Here is a 21,105-nt window from a genome sequence, read left to right as displayed (position 1 = left end):
AATGTGTATTGAAGGGCGTTACCTTACAAGGGTGTCAAGTTAAGAGTCTTGATAGAAACTTGTTATTTATGACCTTAAATGCCACCACCCAAAAATTCCATAAGTTTCCACAGAAATATGGGAAGAATATTTTGTCAGAGATTAATTAACGCCAATAAAGATTAATTGATTCATACAAACCTAAGAATACATGTAGTAGAGATTTAGAAGGCCTTCTAAATCTCTACTACATACCTATTCCACACAATGCATTAAGCAAACTACATATCAATTCTAAGAATATATTTTCATTAGTAAAACTGTATCTCAATAAGATCTTTGCTCGTCTGCAATTCATCTCTTAACTAATTTGCATATAATGAATAGCAAATCATATTGGATGAAATATTTGACAATTTAGGAATATTATTAAAAAGCATTCTTTCCAAGCATCTACCATTCAATTTCCATGGCTTGACAGTTTCAGGCAACATGAAGCAGAATAAGCACATAGAAGATGCTGCCAAATCTGCTGCAAAGAAGGTAGGTTCCCTCTACCATGCTAGAATAGTTCTTACACCTACCAGTATCCTATGTCGCTATAAAACTACCATTTTCCCAAGCATGGAGTATTTTTGCCATGTCTAGAGTGGTGCACCAACCAAAAATCTTTCTCTTGGACAGGGTGCCATAAAGAATTTTGAACTTAATAGGTCCCTCATTGGCTACCAAACTCCAGCTCATCGGATTTCTGCAGTGTTGCATCCTTGCGCTTGTTTTAGAAGAACTTAGTGAACTTGAACCCCATCAATGTAAATTCTCCCAACTCACTTAACTAGCAGCAAAATCCCACACTTTCACGATAAAATTATCTGAATGCAGAAGATTTTCTAATCTAATATTTTATTTCCTTGAACCCAAAGAAAAACAAAATGTTCCAATTTTTACATTCTTTTTAATGGCTCATATAACCTATACTTCTCAGAGATAGTTATGTTAAATGGAGCAAGTCAAATGTATGAATATTGAAAAACCAAAAATGTTCACTTTAAATAATTTTAGGACCTTCTCCACCCCTCCAATTTACAAACACTATCCTCAAATGTCTTCAGTCTCTTTGTCAGGACAACTTGACATACTTCAGCCTACAAGTAAACTGACCAAATATTCAAAATAAAGTATTCAAAGCCCAAATAAGATCTACTCGACCCGGCTATACATATACAAGGAATGATACAACAACTTCTAGGGATGTTACCTCAAGTAACAGCACCTAACTGGATACTCCACCAGACTAGTTGAATTCTTATTCTAGAATCCAGTAAGACTAAAAGATCATAAAATATATATTATAACAGTTTATTGGTCAATCGGATGAGAGGAAAATTTACAAACTCAACATTTGACATAAGTCATCAAATTTTTTTAATTACATTCCTCATTTTCAATCCTCTTATAATATTATTCATCATTCAACTGACAATCCATTCATCTGATTTAACCCTCATCCCCAAGTGGTTTAAGGTCTTGATAAATGGCGACTCATTAGTATGAAAAAAAAATAAAATAAATAAAATAAAATAAAATAAAAAATCCAGTCAAAATAAATTAGAGTACAAAGGTTTACTAATTACACAATCAAACCAGGTTGGTTTAATGGAAAAAAGCTCATTAAGCAATTATCAGGTGAAAAGGACGTTTTTTTTTTCACTTAACACTATGTACTCATTCAATGGAAAAAGAAACCCCGATAAAATAGCATTTTTGGTTTCTTTTAATAGTTAATTATACATTAAAAATGAAAGTAAGAAAAGATTGAAAAAATAAATTAATAATTATAAAAAAGTAAAACATCAAAATAGATGTTTTTTTATGTAATCTGTTTTCATTGTTTTTCTCAGTTTTCTAACTCTTGTGATGAGCTTTTGTCCGATCACCAACCAAGGCCAGCCATTGTCATAAGACTTCTAAAACAGACTAATTTGTTTTAATTGCATTTGTTAACAACCTTCATTAACTGACATTGAAGATAATTTGGGAGTTGTTTGGTAAACACTCAGTTGATAGTTGGTCAGGCGGAAAAGGTGAGAGCCTTCCTTGCTGCCACTTATCCAAGTACTTTATGCAGTGATGCAAGGATTGGTTTGATTTGAGTACCAAGATAGCAAGGTCAGCATTTTCTACAAAAGCAGTGGTTGTCAACTTCTTTCCAAGGCAGACCAAACTTCAATTTCATCATATTTTTTACGACTCCACCCGAAAATGAAACTAAATTCTTAATCTTAAATGTGTCCACAAATCTCCAAAAGATGCTGTCTGTCGGTCCATCACGCGTAAGTTTTAAATCGCATAATCATCACTAAACACACATATTGTTGGATCCATCTCAAGGTATATTTGTTAATGTTAATCTAAAAATAATTATAATAACAGGAAAGTTTTTGTTAATTATTTGCTGAAGAAACATTTTCCTTGTTTTGTTCTCCTCTCACGTAAAACATTCACAATAAAAACTCGTCTCGCTACAACAACTGTCAATAATTTCCTTTCCTCTCTCTTTCTCTGTGACTAAATCGAAGCAAAACTTTCATAAGCAAGGTTTCTTTCCTAGAACTACCCATCTGTGGAACACAATACTGCAGGGCCACTTCCCAGCTGACTAACAGGATTGTTTTCAAGTCCAATGTAAACAAGTTCGTTTGAGCCGTCCTATTAAATAATCACATTCTGCCCAATCTACAATATCATAAATCACCACAGTGTTGTCTCACCAATCATCTGACACTCATTAACCCTTATCCTCGAGTTGGGCCATGATAAATGGTGACTTCCTAGTAAAAAGAAAAAAAAAAAAACTAACAAAAACAGAATACAATTTTAGTGTGAGATAGAGATGTCATCTTGAACTTTCAAATTCCAGGTTAATAAAAAGTTCAACAAATTGTCCATCATCTTAAATTTATTTCTATGAACAAAAGACTTTCTTATTATTTACAGTTTTCAGACTAGTTTCCCCAATGTTTTGGCCCCTTTTATTCTACAGCCTTTAAGCGTTTTGTGTTGAACTTAGGAATTGTCCTTTATTGGTAGCACAAGCGTACATTGTTTGTATATCATTTTCTAGGCAATATAGCATTTCTTTCAGTCAATTTGTTCAATCATGTAACTGCCTTTGTTTAGGATTGAACTCTGGACATTAAGATAATCTGGGGGAACATGAACACGGTGGCTAGCATGTTAGTTAAAGTGTATAGGTTATCTTGGGATTCTGAGTTAACTTCTGAGAAAAGGCAACAAAAGAGTTTCTAACTGAATGGGTTGTGCATTGTTTATCAAAGGTCAACCCCTTTTACATGACTGCAGTGTTGCATCCCTGACCTCGTAGTTACACAGAATGTGCTCTGACACACTTTTTGCATGCGACCCCCCCTCCTCCTCCTCCTTCAATGAAAATACCTCCACCTAGCACAAAAATCCCACCTCTTCATTGTAGAAGTACCTAGATATCGGAAAATTTCTGGCTCAATTCTATTCCCTGCTCTCATTCTAGTTTCTTAATTTGTACCTCATGACTTTGAAATTCCCTTCCTGGTCTTTGTTTCTTTGAATATACTAACATACAGAACTTTAAATGTAATGTGATCAAACATCTTCCTGCACAACTTCTTATCTAAATTACCCCTACCCCCTATAAATCTGACCCTATCATAGTAGTCCTTACACTTCAATGGCAATGTTCTAGGAGTTGGACCTTACACATTTCAACTTTGTAACCTTTTCAGAGTGAACACAAATTATCAAAACTATGTAGACGAAACAGTAAAATAACTGGAATCTTGTGATAAGGAAAATGAGGAAAACATTGAAAAAAAAACCTAATATTTGCAGCAACTTTATTTTAATGATATATATATATATATATATATATTTCTAATAAATTATTTAAAGAAACAAACAAACAAACACAAATCTTATTTATAAAACTCACTATGTCTGTCTGTCTCCATATTTTCAAACTATCTCTTCTGAAACTAAAATCGCAAAGCAGCGCTAGGAGCCTCAAATGATTGGATTTTTATGGACTGTTCTTTTATAGGTGTAGCCAGTTAAAATAGTTTTTAAAGGGTCAAAATTGAAAAAAAATCGTTATATATTTTGTACATTCATCTTAGTTTATTTTTAATCAGTTCATATGCCTGTCACGTTGGTACAATGGTTACGTCACCAGCTTTGAAGACTACAGTTTTGCTTTCAGTTTCAATTCTAGCTGATGGCACCAAAAGACATTTTTTTAAAACTTTTGAAATCACGACTATAATAATATATACGAAATCTAGACAAATTAAAACATCATATTTAAGCGTATTTTATGACCAGGTAAAGCCCCCCCCCCTCCGCCTCACTGCTAGTAATTTATATAAACAATTTAATATGACTAAAATTAAAGCATATTATAGTTTTAGTATTTGCTGTATTCCTGCTATTTTTGATTATCAGTCTTGTCTTCAGAAGGGCAGCTATCCTTGTTTTTCTTCTATCGATGGCTCCACTTTTGCATTCTTTTTGAGGAGGAGGAGGAGGAGGAGGAGGAGGAGGAGGAGGAGGTTCACTCTCAAAATTATCAAAGATGTTACACCATAACCGATATTTTCATTCAGCAAGTTCCATATTTACTGAAATGGTATGTGAAAGATATTTTTAAAAATAGATTTTCGGAAGATTCATAATCCAAATGTTGTCTTTGGTTTATATCATCTTCATTCATAGTATCTTTCTTCATTCCAGTTTTTCTGCATTTCTATCAGCTTTCATAAATGCTCAGATAAATTTATTTGAGTTAAAAGAAAATTATGCTTTTATTTTCATCTTTGAACCACTCTAGGACAAGTGTGGACAAGCTATAGTCCGCGAGCCACATGAGGCCTCTAAAAGGATTTCATGCAACCTGGCAAATGTTAGTAATTTTTTTCATTTAAACTAAGTTACTTTGTCATTCAAATAAAATGTATTTCATGCTAATATTCTGCAGTTCTTTAAAACGTTAAATAAAAATAATCAACATTTTTTTTTCTTTTAAAGCCTTTTATTTTGTCTATTTTATATATTAAATTATTAAGAGTACAAAATAATCTGCGACTCGATAAAATTTTGAGTTTTTGAATGCAGCTCTTGCAATGAAATATCCGCCCCTTTCTCTGATGTAGGGCATTTCAACTAATAAAAATATCTAATTTTAAAAAAAGTAGATGGAAAAGAATAAAGAAAACACCAAAATAGGAATAAACTTAAAATAAAAACTAAAAAAAAAAACTAAAAAAAAAATAATTTTTTTTTTTAATAAAATTTTTGCAGATTTTATCAACACCTCCTCCTAAGTTTTTTTTCTCAAATCAATTTTTAGAAATAAGCAGAAATGTGCAAACTTATTTGCAATCTCTAGTGTTTTAGTGGAGAGCAAAGGGAGGCACATTTTTTATGGGTGTGCCAAAAAGAACTGTTACTGAATGCTAATTCCTGGCAACTTTTATATGTCAATACTTTGGTATTTGGTGTTGCTTGTATTGGATTACATGATATGAGGGGAAAAAGAAGTGGAAACTATTAGGGAGTGGAAAAATAACATGGTCAGCTGCTCAACTCCATATATATATATATATATATATATATATATAAAGCTTTTAGTCATTTATACATGAAAAAGAAAAAATATATGTATATAGACACATAAGTATATAAATTATGTATGTGTGTGTGTGTGTGTATATATATATATATATATATATATATATATATATAAAAACACGCACGTGCATAATCATGTCGTATACATATATCATGTTTTTTCCTTCTTCAGGTATAAATGACTAAAAGTTATATATATATATATATATATATATATATATATATAAAATGGAACTGGTGCCACAACCAATTTAGTTTGATTCCAAACAACTAGATGAGTAGGTCTCCATGAAGTCGTGAAAAAAGGAGTTAAAAAGTAACACATGAAGCAAGATCAGAGGTTGTTCAAGTATGAGGATGTTTTCCCCAGCCTGGAATGGTTGAATATTTAAAGAGTTGTGAGCATGTGCATTTTCCTGATGAAAAAAGGAATTGTAAAACAAAATCATGTGTAAAAAAATGCAATGGTTGGAGAAAGCAGAGTTATATATATTTCTAAAATAGCCTGTTACATGATAATACAGTTTGTTCATCTATTCTTTTCCCCACCAAAACTCACCCTACACATACACACAAAAGCCCATTATTTTTCAGACACACAATCAAAATTATTTTGTGGAATTTTCACCACCAGACTTAAATAGCACTACATCTACAAAATCGATATTGGATTCTATCTGGCGAGTGAATTATAAAATTTCACAATCCAAGTTATTTACAAATAGAAAACAAAAGAGTTCTTGGCCTTTGCTGTACTTCATTTTTTTGGTCTCGGTTGGTGGAGGAGTAGTTCTTCATGACTGACACATTTTATTTTTGTTACTAACTAGAGAGCCCCTTTTTGTGGAGCTGGTTTCCCCACACATTAAAAACCAACCTTGCGTTTAACTCTGCCTCGTGGGGAGGCACGTAAAAAAAAAAAACAAAAAAAAAAACAAGAAAAGTTATTTACATAAAGAAAAGGGAATTTCAATCTATTTCATCAATTACATATTATATTGGAAATGATAATTATTTCAACAGTATAAACAGCAGATTACTCAATACTTATTTTCAACGGATGTGATCAACTAATGATACTGATCCATTTCAACTGAACTGAATTTAATAAATCTGGCAAAAAATAAACAAGCATACTTCACTTGCTATGGTGAGTGGTGAAAATTCACACAGAAGAGGACAGTAGCCTAGCACCTGTCCAAATTTGTCTTGAATTACTGCAATGTTGGTGTATTTACTAGATCTGGCAGTCTATTTACAGATTCAGAAGTCCTGATTGAAAAAAATGGTCCTCCAGTTCAACTGCAATTGGTGGTGAAGCAGTTTCTGGTGATGTCAGCATAAACATCTTTCTGATAAATGATAGTATAACAATCCCCAGGAAATACCAGGTTGGATCAGCTAGTATAAATATATGTATGTGCGTTATGTGTGCATTACACAAAAACCCAAGTACATACTACTTATGTAAAAAAAAAAAAAAAAAATGGATGTAGAAAAACGTATTCCCACCACAGAAATAAAAACTTTGTTCCTGCATATAAAAAGGTGATAGATTTATCGATCATTTTAGATGAATACTGCATTTTAATCAATTCTTATTGCACTCTGGAAATCTACATTAGACTCTATAGGCAAAATATGGCAAAGCAACAAACAAATAAAAAGAAATGATTTATTGATTTTATTACCAACAATGGCAGAATATTCATCTTTAGTGATTTTCATTTTATGGGACCCAATTTTGAGCCATATTGCAACAAGATTATTAAACAATTCAGTCATAGTTCATGCTTCTATGTATAGATATGTATGTGTGTGTATGTGTGTGTATATATATATATATATATATATATATATATATATATATATATATATATATATATATATATATTGCTTATCTGAACAAGTTCCTGTAGTTTTACGGTTCAGAAGTGTATTAACATGGCCAATGTTTATACATTTGGATAAACCTTCAAATTAAAAATCACAATTTACATTTTTATTTAGATTTATCATCATTATCAGTTTAATGTCTATGTTACATGCTGGCATGCGTTGGATGGATTTAAGAAATAGACCTCCAAACTAATATATTTCTGGCCAGCTATTTATTTATCCCACTTTCAAGTCCATTTTTATCACTTCTTCCAATGTTTTCCTTGGTCTTCCCTTATGATCTGAATCTGGTGCTGTGACCATACTACATCTACTCACCCAAAAATATTTAATTATTCTTTCAACATGGTCATTCTATTAAATTGTCCTTTCCTATACACATATTCCTACACTTGCTCAGATTTTATCTTCCTCTAAGATCAGAATGAAGCCTATCTTTAAGCCGCACCAAACATATCATTCTCATTTTTCCTCATTATATGCATGCCCTCAACCTTCATTGGTCACACACACGTATGCATGTAGGTGTGTGATTGGATTCTCTTAGACTTAGTAAAATGTAAATTGACTAATGAAAAGAAAATAATTCAAACAAAAAACTACAGCTATTTGCCCACAAATAAAATAGAACGTTAATTAAAAATATAAACTTTAGAATAGCATTAAATAAAGATATTTTCAAATAACAGCAAAAAAAAAAAAATTTTATGAATAAATAAAGTTTTGTTGCAAAATTTGATTTGAATGACTTGCGTTTTGTGTGGAATGGTCACACACGCGCGCACACACACACACACACACACACACATTTATAGCTGTTAATATTGGTTTTTAAAACTGGCACAAAATTTTGCATTTACACTGATATACTGATATCTTTTCACATAGAGCATTAACATGTTTTGAAATTTTCTGAAACAACTGACCATGACCAATTAATAAACATGGAATTCATTCAATTATTACATAGATTATAGAATTATTACATACACACACACATACATCTTTATATTTTCTTAGTCTGTCCGTTTGTCTATCCGTTCCACCTTTTCTCAGAAACTACCAAGCTGAACTGGCTGAAATTTTATGTGGGCCTTTGTAATGATAAAGATGCAGTGAACTAAGATGCATGGTTAGGAATTAATAGGGTGTTTAACGCAAAATTGAGGACAAATTTAACCACATTTAATCATCAGTTTGGCATAAAGCACCTATGCTAAGTCAATGAGCTATAACTTTTGCCAGTTTTGAACAGGCTAAAAAGTCTGGTGTGTGTGTGTGTGTGGCACTATGAGTGTGCCTAACAAAATACACGTCAATACAACTTACATAAACGCATTAGTAGATGCTGATGTACATGCACATGAAAAAAAATTCACACTATCTTTAGTGAGTTTTTATGGGATTCATATTGCAGTGCAGTTATTCCAGAAATTTGGTATTAGCAAAATAAATTAAAAAACAAAACAAAATATAAACACATGTGAATAGTGTATGAACGAGACTACACTTTCTTTATGCATATCTCTTTCTTTTCTCTCTCTTATTTTAGCAACGTATCCTACTTAGATCAGAAGCTAAATCATGAAAATTACTTAAACCAATTCTGTTTCTATTAGTTTGCTTTTATTACATCCATCTAAGATGGAGCACTGCTGCCACATCAGGGGAGGAGCTCCTAAGAGTATTCTTTCCTTCCTTGAAAGGGTACAAGAACAGTCTTCAAAATCTAGTGGGCAAGGAGCTTTTCACCTCCCTACTTCCTCTTTCTCACAAAAGAGACCTTGCAAGTCTATCTCTGCTGTATTGTTACTTTTGTGGTAGGTACTCTACAGAGCTTCAATCTATGCCCCCTCTCTATAAAAAAACATTCGTAACAAGTACTACAACAACCATCAACAATTTCCCCCACTCTTTATCTGTGCCTAAAACTAAACGAAAATTACAGGAACAAAGCTTCTTTCATAGATCTGTCCATCTGTGGAACACAATACCATGAGGCTACTTCCCAACTGACTATAACATGGTCATTTTCAAATCTAATGTAAATAAGTTCTTGCTGAGCAGCTGTCTTAAATAATCTAACCCTAACCAAATTCCACCATTACTAATCAGCACTGTGTTATCTCATTATCTACCTAATACTCATTAACCCTTATTCTAGAGTGGCCTCTGGGCCTTGATAAGTAGTGACACACAAGTAAAAGTTTGTTTGCTCTTTATAAAAATATATGTGACTGTACCAAAATAGTGTTTAACATAGTGAATCAAATGTGAATGTCGCTCAGTCATAAAATACACTTAATATTTTAATTTATGTAGATTTCCTATTCATTATTATGAGAGCCAATTTTCTACTGATTATTATTTTGTATCCAATACGCAAGGGCCGCTGGGAAAGTGGTGGAATCGTTCTACTGTTCCAGTAGATATCTCACTGCTGATGCAATTCTCCACATGTATAAGAGCCAAGTGCATCCAAAGGTGGAGTACTGTTGCCACATCTGGGCAGGAGCTACTAGAAACAGCTTATCCTGCCTTGACAGAGTTCAAAATAGACTTATACCCTAGTGGGGGATGCCCTTTCTCTTCCCTGGAACCTCTTTCCCACAGAAGAGACGTCGCGAGCATGTCTCTGCTTTATCATTATTTTCATGGCAAGTGCTCATCTGAGCTCTAATATATGGTCCCCCTGGCCTGACTTTCATGAAAAGCACTCGTCTAGTTGAAACCACTATCAATAATTTCCCCCACATTTTATCTGTGCCTAAACCTAAACGTAGATTCGATGAACAAAGCTTCTTTCTTAGAACTGCACGCCTGCGGAACTGTTCCATTTTCCAACTGGCTACAATATGGTTGTCTTCAAGTCCAACATGAACAAATTCTTGAGGAGCCATCCCCTTAAGTAATCCAATTTACCAAATTTCCACTACTAATGATGACTGACATATTCCCCTTGACCACTGTACACTCATTAACCCTTATCCTCGAGTGGCCTCAGGGCCTTGATAAGTGGTGACTCCTTTGTAATATATATATATATATATATATACAGCAATGATTTCAAAAGTTAAAAGAAACAATGACTTGGGTGCCATCAGTTAGAATTTAAACCAGAACATTAGGTCTCTAGCGTAATTTCTTACCATCTGAGCTAAGTCCATATGCATATAAAAACATACAAAATTAATGTAGTTAAATATGTAAATGTATACTTGTGCATGCATACAAGATACATGTTTAGTCAGCTTATACGTGCCAAGTTCAAATTCAAAAAATTTTGACCCCTTAGCAGCTATTTTTACTGACTAAAAACCAAATCAAATTTGTTCTACAGGTTTCGTAACATACTTTTGCGAATACACTTCATTGTTAATTACACTATCCTGTTTATTTTTATTATAACCAGCCCGTATGGCCATGGCACTTAATGAATAACATTATCACACCATTATCTTAGGTTTACTCCATTTTCTGCACTCTTCCACCATTCTTTCTAGGCATGGTAAATCAACAATAAATTTATTTTTGCTACATATGTTTACTGAGTTAAATTACATATCTGAGATGAGAAATATTGTCACTTAATGAAAGAAAAAAAAATAGAAAACCCTGCCAAATGTTTTTAGACAATGAAAATACCCATTCAAATTCAAGAGTTTTTCTCACATATAAAAAATATATTACTGAAATAGAAAAATTAAAAGCCAATATCCGACTTTTGATAAACTCAAAGCTAATATCTGTACAAAATCATTTTCCAACATCAGCACACTTCGACAAAAAAGTGATGAAAATATGCAATGAAATGCTATCTTATACAGACAAAAGGGTTCATATATTTATAATGGACTAGCTGTACCAACACAGTATTTTCTAGGATCCATTACATTCAAATTTGTTTAATAAATATTTCTATATTTTATAACCACACCCTTTTCAGTATGCTCAGTATTTCAGCAAATAGTGAACTTGGTTTTAATTTAATAAATATAAATTAAGATATAAGAAAAAGAAGGAATTGTACCTTGCTTTTGTTTATAAAAATAATTAAAAAAACATGACTGCATGTAAAACGGGAATAAAAAATAAATGCAAGAAAAACACTAACTCTTACTAATAGGATAAGAGTTATTAGCTGATTTTCCTTTTAAGGGGATTATGTAAAGAAGGTCTACATATTACTGGACTGCCAGAACGAATTAATGATTTTTATTTTAAATAAATTGCATGTTAACAAATGAAAATTGGCTAAACAGAATCAAAATTTGATTTGTCAACTTAAATGCTATTTAGGTTCGACTTTTAAAGTCAAGCAAAAACCTATGATACTTTGGTCCAGAGGGGAATTTCTGCAGTCGTTTTATTATATAGGAGATTATTCCTGGACACATTTCACTATTATTCATGGACACAGCTTTCACCCTAACTGCAGCTCATCAGTAAGGCTGACTATGACAAAATTGAAAACTATGGCATCAAGGACTGTAATTGGGTGTTTTTACCATTAAACTATAAAAGTCCTGTTTGAAATATGTTATGACTTTATAAATTTTTTCCTATTTGTTTTTCTTTGGTTATAACAGCTTTATAATAGTGCTTTACCTAAATGCTCAAGAGAGTTAACTCTCTAGCATACATTATGTCACCCTTATATGTGCGTGAATATTGAAAAGAAAAGTGAACTGCTTACACATTTTTTTTTTTGTATACAAATAACAATACAAAATTTATGGAAATTAAGTTGTACACGCTGCCATCACACGTAAACAATAAAAAATAAATAAAAGTTAAAGCTTTTAAAAATTAAATTGATTTTACCTTGACACATAAACCCCCAATATGATTACATTAGACAGCTCAACATTGAGCATCCCTGATATTTCAGATCACAAGATGTGGATAGGTAAGTTAATACAGTTTTTCTGGACCTAAAAAGGCATATTTAAATCTACAGAATGATCTAAAATTAAATGAAGAAAAATGTAAACTTTGGAAACACACCCAAGTGATCAGATTTCATAAGCTATAATAATAACATTAATCATTGAAAATGACCTATAGCTACAACTAGTTTTATTTAATAAGAAAAATAATTGCAGTTTTATTAGGTTGGTGCAAAAATAATATCGTTTTCTCACATGTTACTTTTATATATGATTTCTGAATTAATTCATTAATATATATAGCCATGTTATATATCATTTCCAAGCATATTTTTTGCTCTATCGGATTGTGTTTTTCGTTATCATTCTCAATTTCCTCATTCATTTCTTTTTTGCAGGCTTTTCGACAGCATGGACAAAATTCAAATCTGTATGATTTTCTTGTTCCAGTTCAAACTAAGCCCAAAAGCTGCCGAGATAGTTCGTGATATCAATGATGCGTTTGGCCCAGGAACCACTAATGAACATGTGGCACAATGGTGGTTCAAAAAACTTTGCAATGATGATGAGAGCCTCGAAGATGAAGACAGTCTCGGCCGGTTGACTGTGGTTGATAACGAAAATTTAAAAGCCTTAATTGAAGCCAATCCTCGTAAAACTACATGAGAAGTTGCTGCTGAACTCGAGGTCAACCAGTCAACAATCGTTCATCATTTAAAGCAAATAAGGAAGTCAAAATATTGGATAAATGAGTGCTGCATGAATCAAACGATAATCTAAAAAATCATCCTTTTGAGGTGTCTTCTACACTCCTTCTACACAACAAAAATGACCCATTTCTCGAGCAGATTGTCACGTGTGATGAGAAGTGGATCCTCTATGACAACTGACAATGTTTAGTACAGTGGTTGGATGCCGGAGAAGCAACAAAATTGCACCAAAACAGATTATGGTGACTGTTTAGTGGTCTGTGGCCGGTCTCATCCATCACAGCTTCTTGAATCCAGGCGAAATGATTACAGCGAAGAAGTACTGCTGCCAAATTGACGAAATGCGGCAGAAGCTCCAATGTATGTGCCTGAGATTGGTCAATATGAAGGGACCAATTATCCTCTATGACAATACTCGCCCGCATGTTGCTCAACGGACCCTGCAGACGCTGAATGAATTGGGTTACAAGGCTGCCTCATCCGCCATATTTACCGGACCTCTCACCCACCGATTATCACTTCTTCAAACATCTCAACAACTTCCTACCCAAAAAATGCTTCAAAAGCAGAGATGATGCTAAATCGGCCTTCAATGATTTCATCACTTCCAGAACTCCGAATTTCTATGCTAATGGGATAAATAAACTTGCTTCTTGAAAAATGTGTTGATTCTAATGGTTCTTATTTCGATTAATTTTGCACCAACCTAATAAATTTCAATTTTTTGCAGATCAACAAGCAGAGAAGTTAATGAATGAAAAAATAAATAAATAATAAATAAAAAAGGAACAACCAACCTCTTTGTAACTTTTGCTTGTGCACTACTTGTGAACATTAGAAAAACACAGGACATCCTGTGCTTCGTTGGCCATGGCCTTTGACCAGTGCTACTAACTGCTGAAATGATCTGAACACTTCAGATCCCTTAACTGTTGCTAAGCCAGGAAAAGCTATTCTGATGTTTTTTTAACAACGACAAAGGAAGCTTTTTTTTCTTCTTTTCTTTTTTTTTACCTACCACTCATTTCTATTTTGTTAATAAGAGAGGGATTACTGTGAAAATAGCAAGAAATAAAACAATAATATATAGCTGGACCCCGTGTAAATTACCGAGTACTACCCCCCCCCTCACACTTTTTTTTTAATTATTATTTTTGTTCATCAACTTATTAATAACTAGTTTCACCTACCTGGGAGGTATTAAATTCATTTTATTTTGTAATGTTTATTTGTTTGTACATTTTAAACAACTAAAACGAGTTATTCCCCCTTGCTGAATCAAACTACCTAAAGATACTGGCTTCCTAACCTAAAATGCAACAAACATTGATGTTATTGTTTGTTGTTTTCCTTTTTCTTTGCAAAACTCAATCATGTTCTGCAAAGTAAAAAAAACAAAAACACTTTCCTCTACAAATCAACCAAACCAACTACTACAGATAAATATTTGAAGATATAAAGAACTTGAAGCATAACAACGCTTTCCAAAATTATCAGATTCAACATTAAATAACCCATAAAAGGATGATATGCTTTAAAACAAACCAATCAAACTTCTGTGCTGATTTTTATTTTCAAGTGATTAGTTAAAAAGGTTTTATATTAACAATAATTGCAGCGAATAACAAAATTATATTTCCAATAACATGGTATAACAATAACAAATGAAAATTGATTAGTCAGAAACAAAGTTTGATTCTTCAACTTAAATGCTATCTAGGTCTGACTTTTGTAACCCGGCAAGATAACTTTATATGCTAGGTACCTTTTTTTCTGCGATGTAATCTGTAATGGTTCTATGATCCTTTTAACTGAAAAGTCAGCCATAACAACAAGTCTAAGAGGGAGAAGCATTTAGGCCTACATGACTTACATGTTAAATAAAACCAAATGAGCATCTTCGAAGTGTTAACACTTAGATATACGAATATATACAAAGTAAAAAAAAAAAAGCTCTTCATAATATTCAATAAATCATCTTAATAAATTATAACTGAAATTATAATAGCACACATACTTGAAAGACTATTCAATGTAATTCTATTTTCTGGCACAAAGATGTATGGATCATTGTAGTCATATTTGAGCCGGTGAAGCTGTCCCATTTACTGTAATTTGATTAGCCCCCATCCTTTCTTTTTCTTTGCAACCGCTCTCCCGCAGACACGATATTGCTTGTCTGTCTTTTTTATAAATTCTATTATGCCGTGTTCTTCGAAACTGTCTGATCTATTCCTTGCTTTCTTTGTTCCAACCTGTTTGACCCACAAGTCCAGTAGTCACCACCAATTCAGTTTTGATAGCTCATTGTAATACAGCTTCCTATTCCAGTAGCTTCTTTCAAGGACTGCACCTGTTGACCATTTTCCTCCCACCAATATATAACATTGGTCTGATCAAGGATAAGGCAAATAAGCATCTCCTGTCTTAAATAATCATCTTTATAGGAGTTGTGGAGTCGGAAGTTTTGAGAAAGAGTTGGAGTCAGATTAAAAATCCAATTCTGATTATTACAGAGTATTGGAATAAAGAGTTGGAATTGGAGATTTTGGGATTCTAGAAATCAGAGTTAGACTCCGCAATCCTGGCATTCATGGGACAAAATGTAGCAGATTGAAAAAAATAAATAAAAAGCAACTTACTTAATGGTGGGGTGTTTCCTTCAACAATACCGTTGGCAGTAGCTGGGGTGGAAGTTGCCTGTGGCAGGGGTATATGGTTATTTTCAAAGTCATTAACGATTAAAGGAGTTAGCGGAACTGATGGATCAAAGTTTGTCTCCTTTGTTTGTTTATTTGACTTAGAAGTTGGCGTTACATTTGTGGGCGAAATCTTCTCATCAGTTGGTTCCGAGTGTTTAGGTTTTGTGTCCGACACAACTTCCGCATTCTCTTTTACTAACACATTTTCTTTGGTCACTTCAGTCTTGGATCCTGCTGATGAGAACGGCTTTGGAGGCTGATCATTGGCAGGTGTAGTTTCCCTACTCGTCGACCCAGTTGAGCGTTTAGAGTCCCGTTTCGAAGACCGCTGGATGTTATCCTGTGATATATTGTCAGTATCGCCATTTGCATCTTTTGGTTTACCTTGTTTTTGACCTGAAAATAGATTAAAAAAATAAATAAATAACATAAATGAAAAGAGAAAAAAAAGTTGGCATCATTTTATAATGTTAACGAGCACAAATTCCACCACATATTTAAAAAAAAAAAAAAAAAAATGTGTATGTTTTTGCAGCATCCTCTCAAAGACATGTTTGATGAAGGAAACAAAATCTACCTATTGATCCTTTATGTTTTAGACTTTTGCTGAATTTCTCATTTTAAGCAGAAATCCAAACATTAGAGATAGAATTGAAAATACTAGGTGTGTTAACCATTTAGTTCTTTTTATTCTTGTTGTTGTTAATAATAATAAAATTTCATAAACTGACCCTAAAAAAAGGATAACATCAGCATTGTACGATACCACAGAAGATAGTCCTGAAAGATTGAGGATAGAAACGCAGAGGTGAGAGAGCACTAACCAGACCATCACTGAAAGTGTGCAGAGCGTACTGGGACCTTCGGAAGACCAATGGTAAACAGCTGTTATAATACAAAATCATTTATAATGATTATTGAAAGAGGTGGGGAGTACTAGAAATTTGGGAAGGCTTAATGTCACTCAGATTCCAGGGAACACCGCTGGTTATTATCAGTAAACAATCTCTGATGATGACCTGTGAGAACTCCTAGTGAGTAAATAATAATCATATTTGTTGTGAAATGTCAAAAATGGAAATTATGAGAAGAGAGCACCAACCAGACCTTACTGGAAGGGTGCAAGAGTACTGGAATCTTGAGACGGCTTTATGCTACTCAAAATTCCAGATAAGGCTAATGGGTATTGATAGTGGATGGTAAATGACTGCTGTAATAATGCAGAATAATTTGCAATAGTTATTGAAAGAAGTTGAGAATGCTGACAATCTGAGGAGACTTGTCATTCAGACTACAAGGAAACACCAGTTATTATTGTTAGTGAGTAATCATTGATAATGACTTGTGTGGAAATAATCTAATGAGTAAAATAATAACCATCAGCATCATCATATTTTGTTTAATGTCTGTATTATATGCTAGTATATGTTGAATAGCTTTTAACAATATATATATATCTCTCTCTTCCATGAAAAGAGATGAGTACTTTCTGTTAGTATCATAAATATCATAAAAAATATATCAATAAATGATTGAAGAATTAAGTAATCATCAATTAAATATTCGTCAATATATTGAATTAGAAATGGTATGGGGTCATATTTTATTGCTATATTTCATGGTATCACTTCCTCCTCAAAATGAAATTTGCTTTCAAACTATTGATTTCAAGATCCTTGAAATATTGCTTGGCAGATATGGAAGGTTATTAGGTATGATTGATCGGGTCAGCTGTGGTCTCATATGCGAAGTATATAGCTGATAGGTTAGTTTAATGTAAAAAATTTTTTAAATTGGATTTAATTTAAAATGCAGTAGAAATCTAAAAGGAAGATTTATAAAATGTAAGGTAGGGACATTCAGACCCCTTATTTTCTCTCTTTACAAATAGCTCAGTTAAAGAAATAGATATCCAGTAATTAAGAAAAAATATATATATTTGAAGTTAAATCATTGTTTCCTTCTTCAAAAGAGCATCGTCCAAATTATCCATCCTGAGAAAAGCCTTAAGAGAACAGTTTCACCTTCTGAACCGCTGTGATTACAATAGATGCCTCAAATTATTTGAATCTTTGAATGAAATCAAGGAAAAATCTCAAATATTTGGCGATTTATAAACCCTTTTACTAAATTTACTTCCACAATAGTTAACTTGTTGAGTTCATTACACATGAGTCTGCTTATTATTGGTTAATGTACGACAATAATAAATATTTGTCTTATATTCTTGTATTTCATTTTGTTTCTAATCTGATAGGTTTTGAAACAAACAATAGTCAACACCCAGCTTATATTTCTTTCAAATTATAAGAAATGAAACACTCCCTAAAAGAAAAAAAACTTTCTTTAGTCAACGTCTGAAAAAAGAAAATCGGATTCCTAGACAAATTGCTGACTCCTGACTCCAAACCAGAACTAGAGGTTGGAGTTGACTGAAACAAAAACAATCTGTCTCCCATAAAAATTGCTGTCTTACGAATTTGAACTTCAGAGGTGGGTACCCGTTTTTACTTGCCTTCCCTCTTCAGTCAGAATTAGACACAAGGTGTTTTTAACTTGGCGAAAATCCAGTTCCCAAAATAGTAGTATTCTGTATGGGCATACAAATAATTAAAATTGCCTCCATCTAGAAATATTTCCCATTTACTGATTGAGGATAGAAAAAGATGGGAAGTGTGGTATCAAAAACAATACTTTACTCCTAGCTAAAAGATCAAGAACCTACGAGATGAGAGTTGATTGAAAAAAAAAAAAATAAAAACATCTAACTTCCACAAAAAATGTTGTCTGTTGTTTCTGAGCCTCAGAGGTGTGAAGTTGGCAGAAAGAAGTCTAGCAGATCAGCGTTGCTTAAAAAAAACAAAACAAAAAACAAACAAAAAAAAAAAACAATTCAATTTAGACTTTTGAAAAAAAAAAAAAAAAGTATATATATGTATATATATATATATATATATATATATATATATATATATATATATATATATATATATATATATATTGCTGACTCTGAATTCCAAGTCTGTATTTAATGGAACCATTCATTTTGCAGCTCTACTCATAGCTTCCCAACATTTAAAACAAGCAGAAATATGTATGCTTTAAAGAATTATTTGTTACTGGTGTATACAAACTTTTAATTAACAGTTAAGTCGAGTAATATAATTGCCAATATGTCAGAGTGATGATGGGCAGCCTGGCACAGCATCTTCACACCATCAGCATTTGCTAAGCAGGAAATTCAACCTGGCACTAAAATGGCTGATTTCATTTCAGTTTTAAAACAGATCTTTCAGGCAATCTAAGTACAATTTTTAAAATTAAGCAAATTAACTGCCACATAGAATATTCTCGCTGGCAGATACCCCCCTCTTGATCCATTGCTATTAGTATTAGTAAAAATATTACCCAAGTTCCTCAATGGAAGGTTGTCCTCATTTGCTTTCCTCTCTATTAGGGTAGAGTAAGACACAAGATTGATTTTTAATGTAGAGAAATTCCAGTTCCCAAAAATAAAAACTGCCTCACTCTAGAAGGATCCTCCCTTACTGACCGAATATAAAACAGATACTGCACTTGGATTTCAGCTAATGAAGGAAGTTGTCTTGTATGTACAATGTAACCTTTATAGCAGGAGTGGACAAACGATGCCATTTGTTCCCCAAAAGTTGCCTATTATGTGGCCTGCCAATAATCTAGTGAATATTTGTTAAATTGATGTTTCTCTTACAGGGACGTCCAAAAACATATTCAATAAAAAATGAGATTGTATTCATGACAATAATCGCTCTCATATTAAATAAAAATTTTGTCCGTCAGTCACAATTTTTAAAAAAGCATAATAAATACATTGCAGAATTTTTCTTAATTTGAAATATCAGAGATCTAGATTACTTTTAGAAATGGAGAATATTCCATTAATAGTAACTAATAAATTCCCAACAAATAAAGAATGGCTAGGTCATTAACGATATGGACTGAAAATCTGTGTGGGGTGTGTTAAGTTTGAATCGAGTTTGTTCTACAGAAACACATTCATAAAACGCACACCCAACTTTGTGTCTAATCTACTAAAGACGTTATAATAAAAATAAAGCCATGACCAGAAATGGAAACCAAAACCTTGAGATCTTCAGTTTGGGGTTCTACCAACTATTCTGACTTGCTCATAATGTGAGCTTAAAACATCACCATAACAAAATAATTATAACCTTCATTTGACGCTATAGATTTATCATTTACGTCATATTGCAGATCATCAATCCAAATAAGCAATAATGAAAATAAATAAACGAGTTGGAAATTATTTGAATAGTTACAACCAATTTATTTTGCTTTATTGTGTTATAAACAATTTAATATTTAATATACTCGAAAAAAAATGTGCAACTGGAGGGGGGTATTATTGTTACTTGCAATGCCTCTGTTCTTAAGCGACAATGGATTCTCCTTGTATGTAATTGTGAGGCAAGGGTTTCGCAAATTCCAGCCACACTACTCCTGAATCGGCAGTTTGAGTCCAGTGGCAAGGAGAAGTGCTAGACGACTGGAAACAATGACGAAATAAGCGGAGAGCACATACAGCACTTGGAATTCCCAAATGGTCCCCCATTTTAGTACTGACGAAGCTCAACATTGCTTACCTTTGATGATCTAATGAGAATTATGCCGTATAAATTGTTACTTATAAAAATTATAAAAGTGTAGCATTCTATATTAAAAGCCTTCTCGTTGAGCAAGAGAATTGGAGGCTTATCTCGAAAGCTATTAACAGCACGTGTTAGTTTTGGTTTCATATTATTTTAGTTTACTCTGCTGTAGTTGTTCATGGTGATGATGATCATCATCATCATTAGTAACAACAGCAGAGAGATGACAGTGGTTAACAACATGGTATGACAACTTGGATGTTTCAAGTTCGAATCCAGATCATTCCACAGAAATACTTTCACTTAGAATGCTGGAAACTTTTTCTACAAAGAATTCTAACTAAAAAATGTTAAGGTAGCAAATGAGAACAATAATTATCCGACTCATTCAAAATGAATGAACAATGCTCCTCTTTAACAACAACATGTTTTCCCTAGCCTCCCTTTGTCAACTGACCTTGTTACCGCAAATGTTCTACACTGACTAACCCAAAAGCTTTTGGCATTTTTTTCAATGTAGCCATACTATCAAAGCTTCCAGTTCTGCAATATCTATCTAATGTATAAATTTTATTTCTCTCTAAGGTTACCAGAT

At 32.9% G+C, this 21,105-nt stretch overlaps 1 protein-coding gene across 28 annotated transcripts in view; it reads right to left on the bottom strand.

The window, feature by feature from the left end:
• LOC145283648 (dematin-like) overlaps positions 1–21,105 on the bottom strand; it is a 402,389-nt gene that overhangs the window by 203,116 nt on the left and 178,168 nt on the right. For all 28 annotated transcript variants that reach the window (XM_080132618.1, XM_080132614.1, XM_080132621.1 and 25 more), the window contains exon 2: positions 15,802–16,257. In XM_080132618.1, the coding sequence (XP_079988744.1) occupies positions 15,802–16,257 (456 nt within the window). The remainder of the gene's footprint in view (positions 1–15,801; positions 16,258–21,105) is intronic.

This window comes from Euprymna scolopes, chromosome 8 (genome assembly GCF_053919585.1).
Source record: "Euprymna scolopes isolate OS-2025 chromosome 8, ASM5391958v1, whole genome shotgun sequence".
Classification (NCBI taxonomy): Eukaryota; Metazoa; Mollusca; class Cephalopoda; order Sepiida; family Sepiolidae; genus Euprymna; species Euprymna scolopes.
Note: the sequence above shows the minus strand (reverse complement) of the source record. Positions and strands in the feature narration are given on the sequence as shown.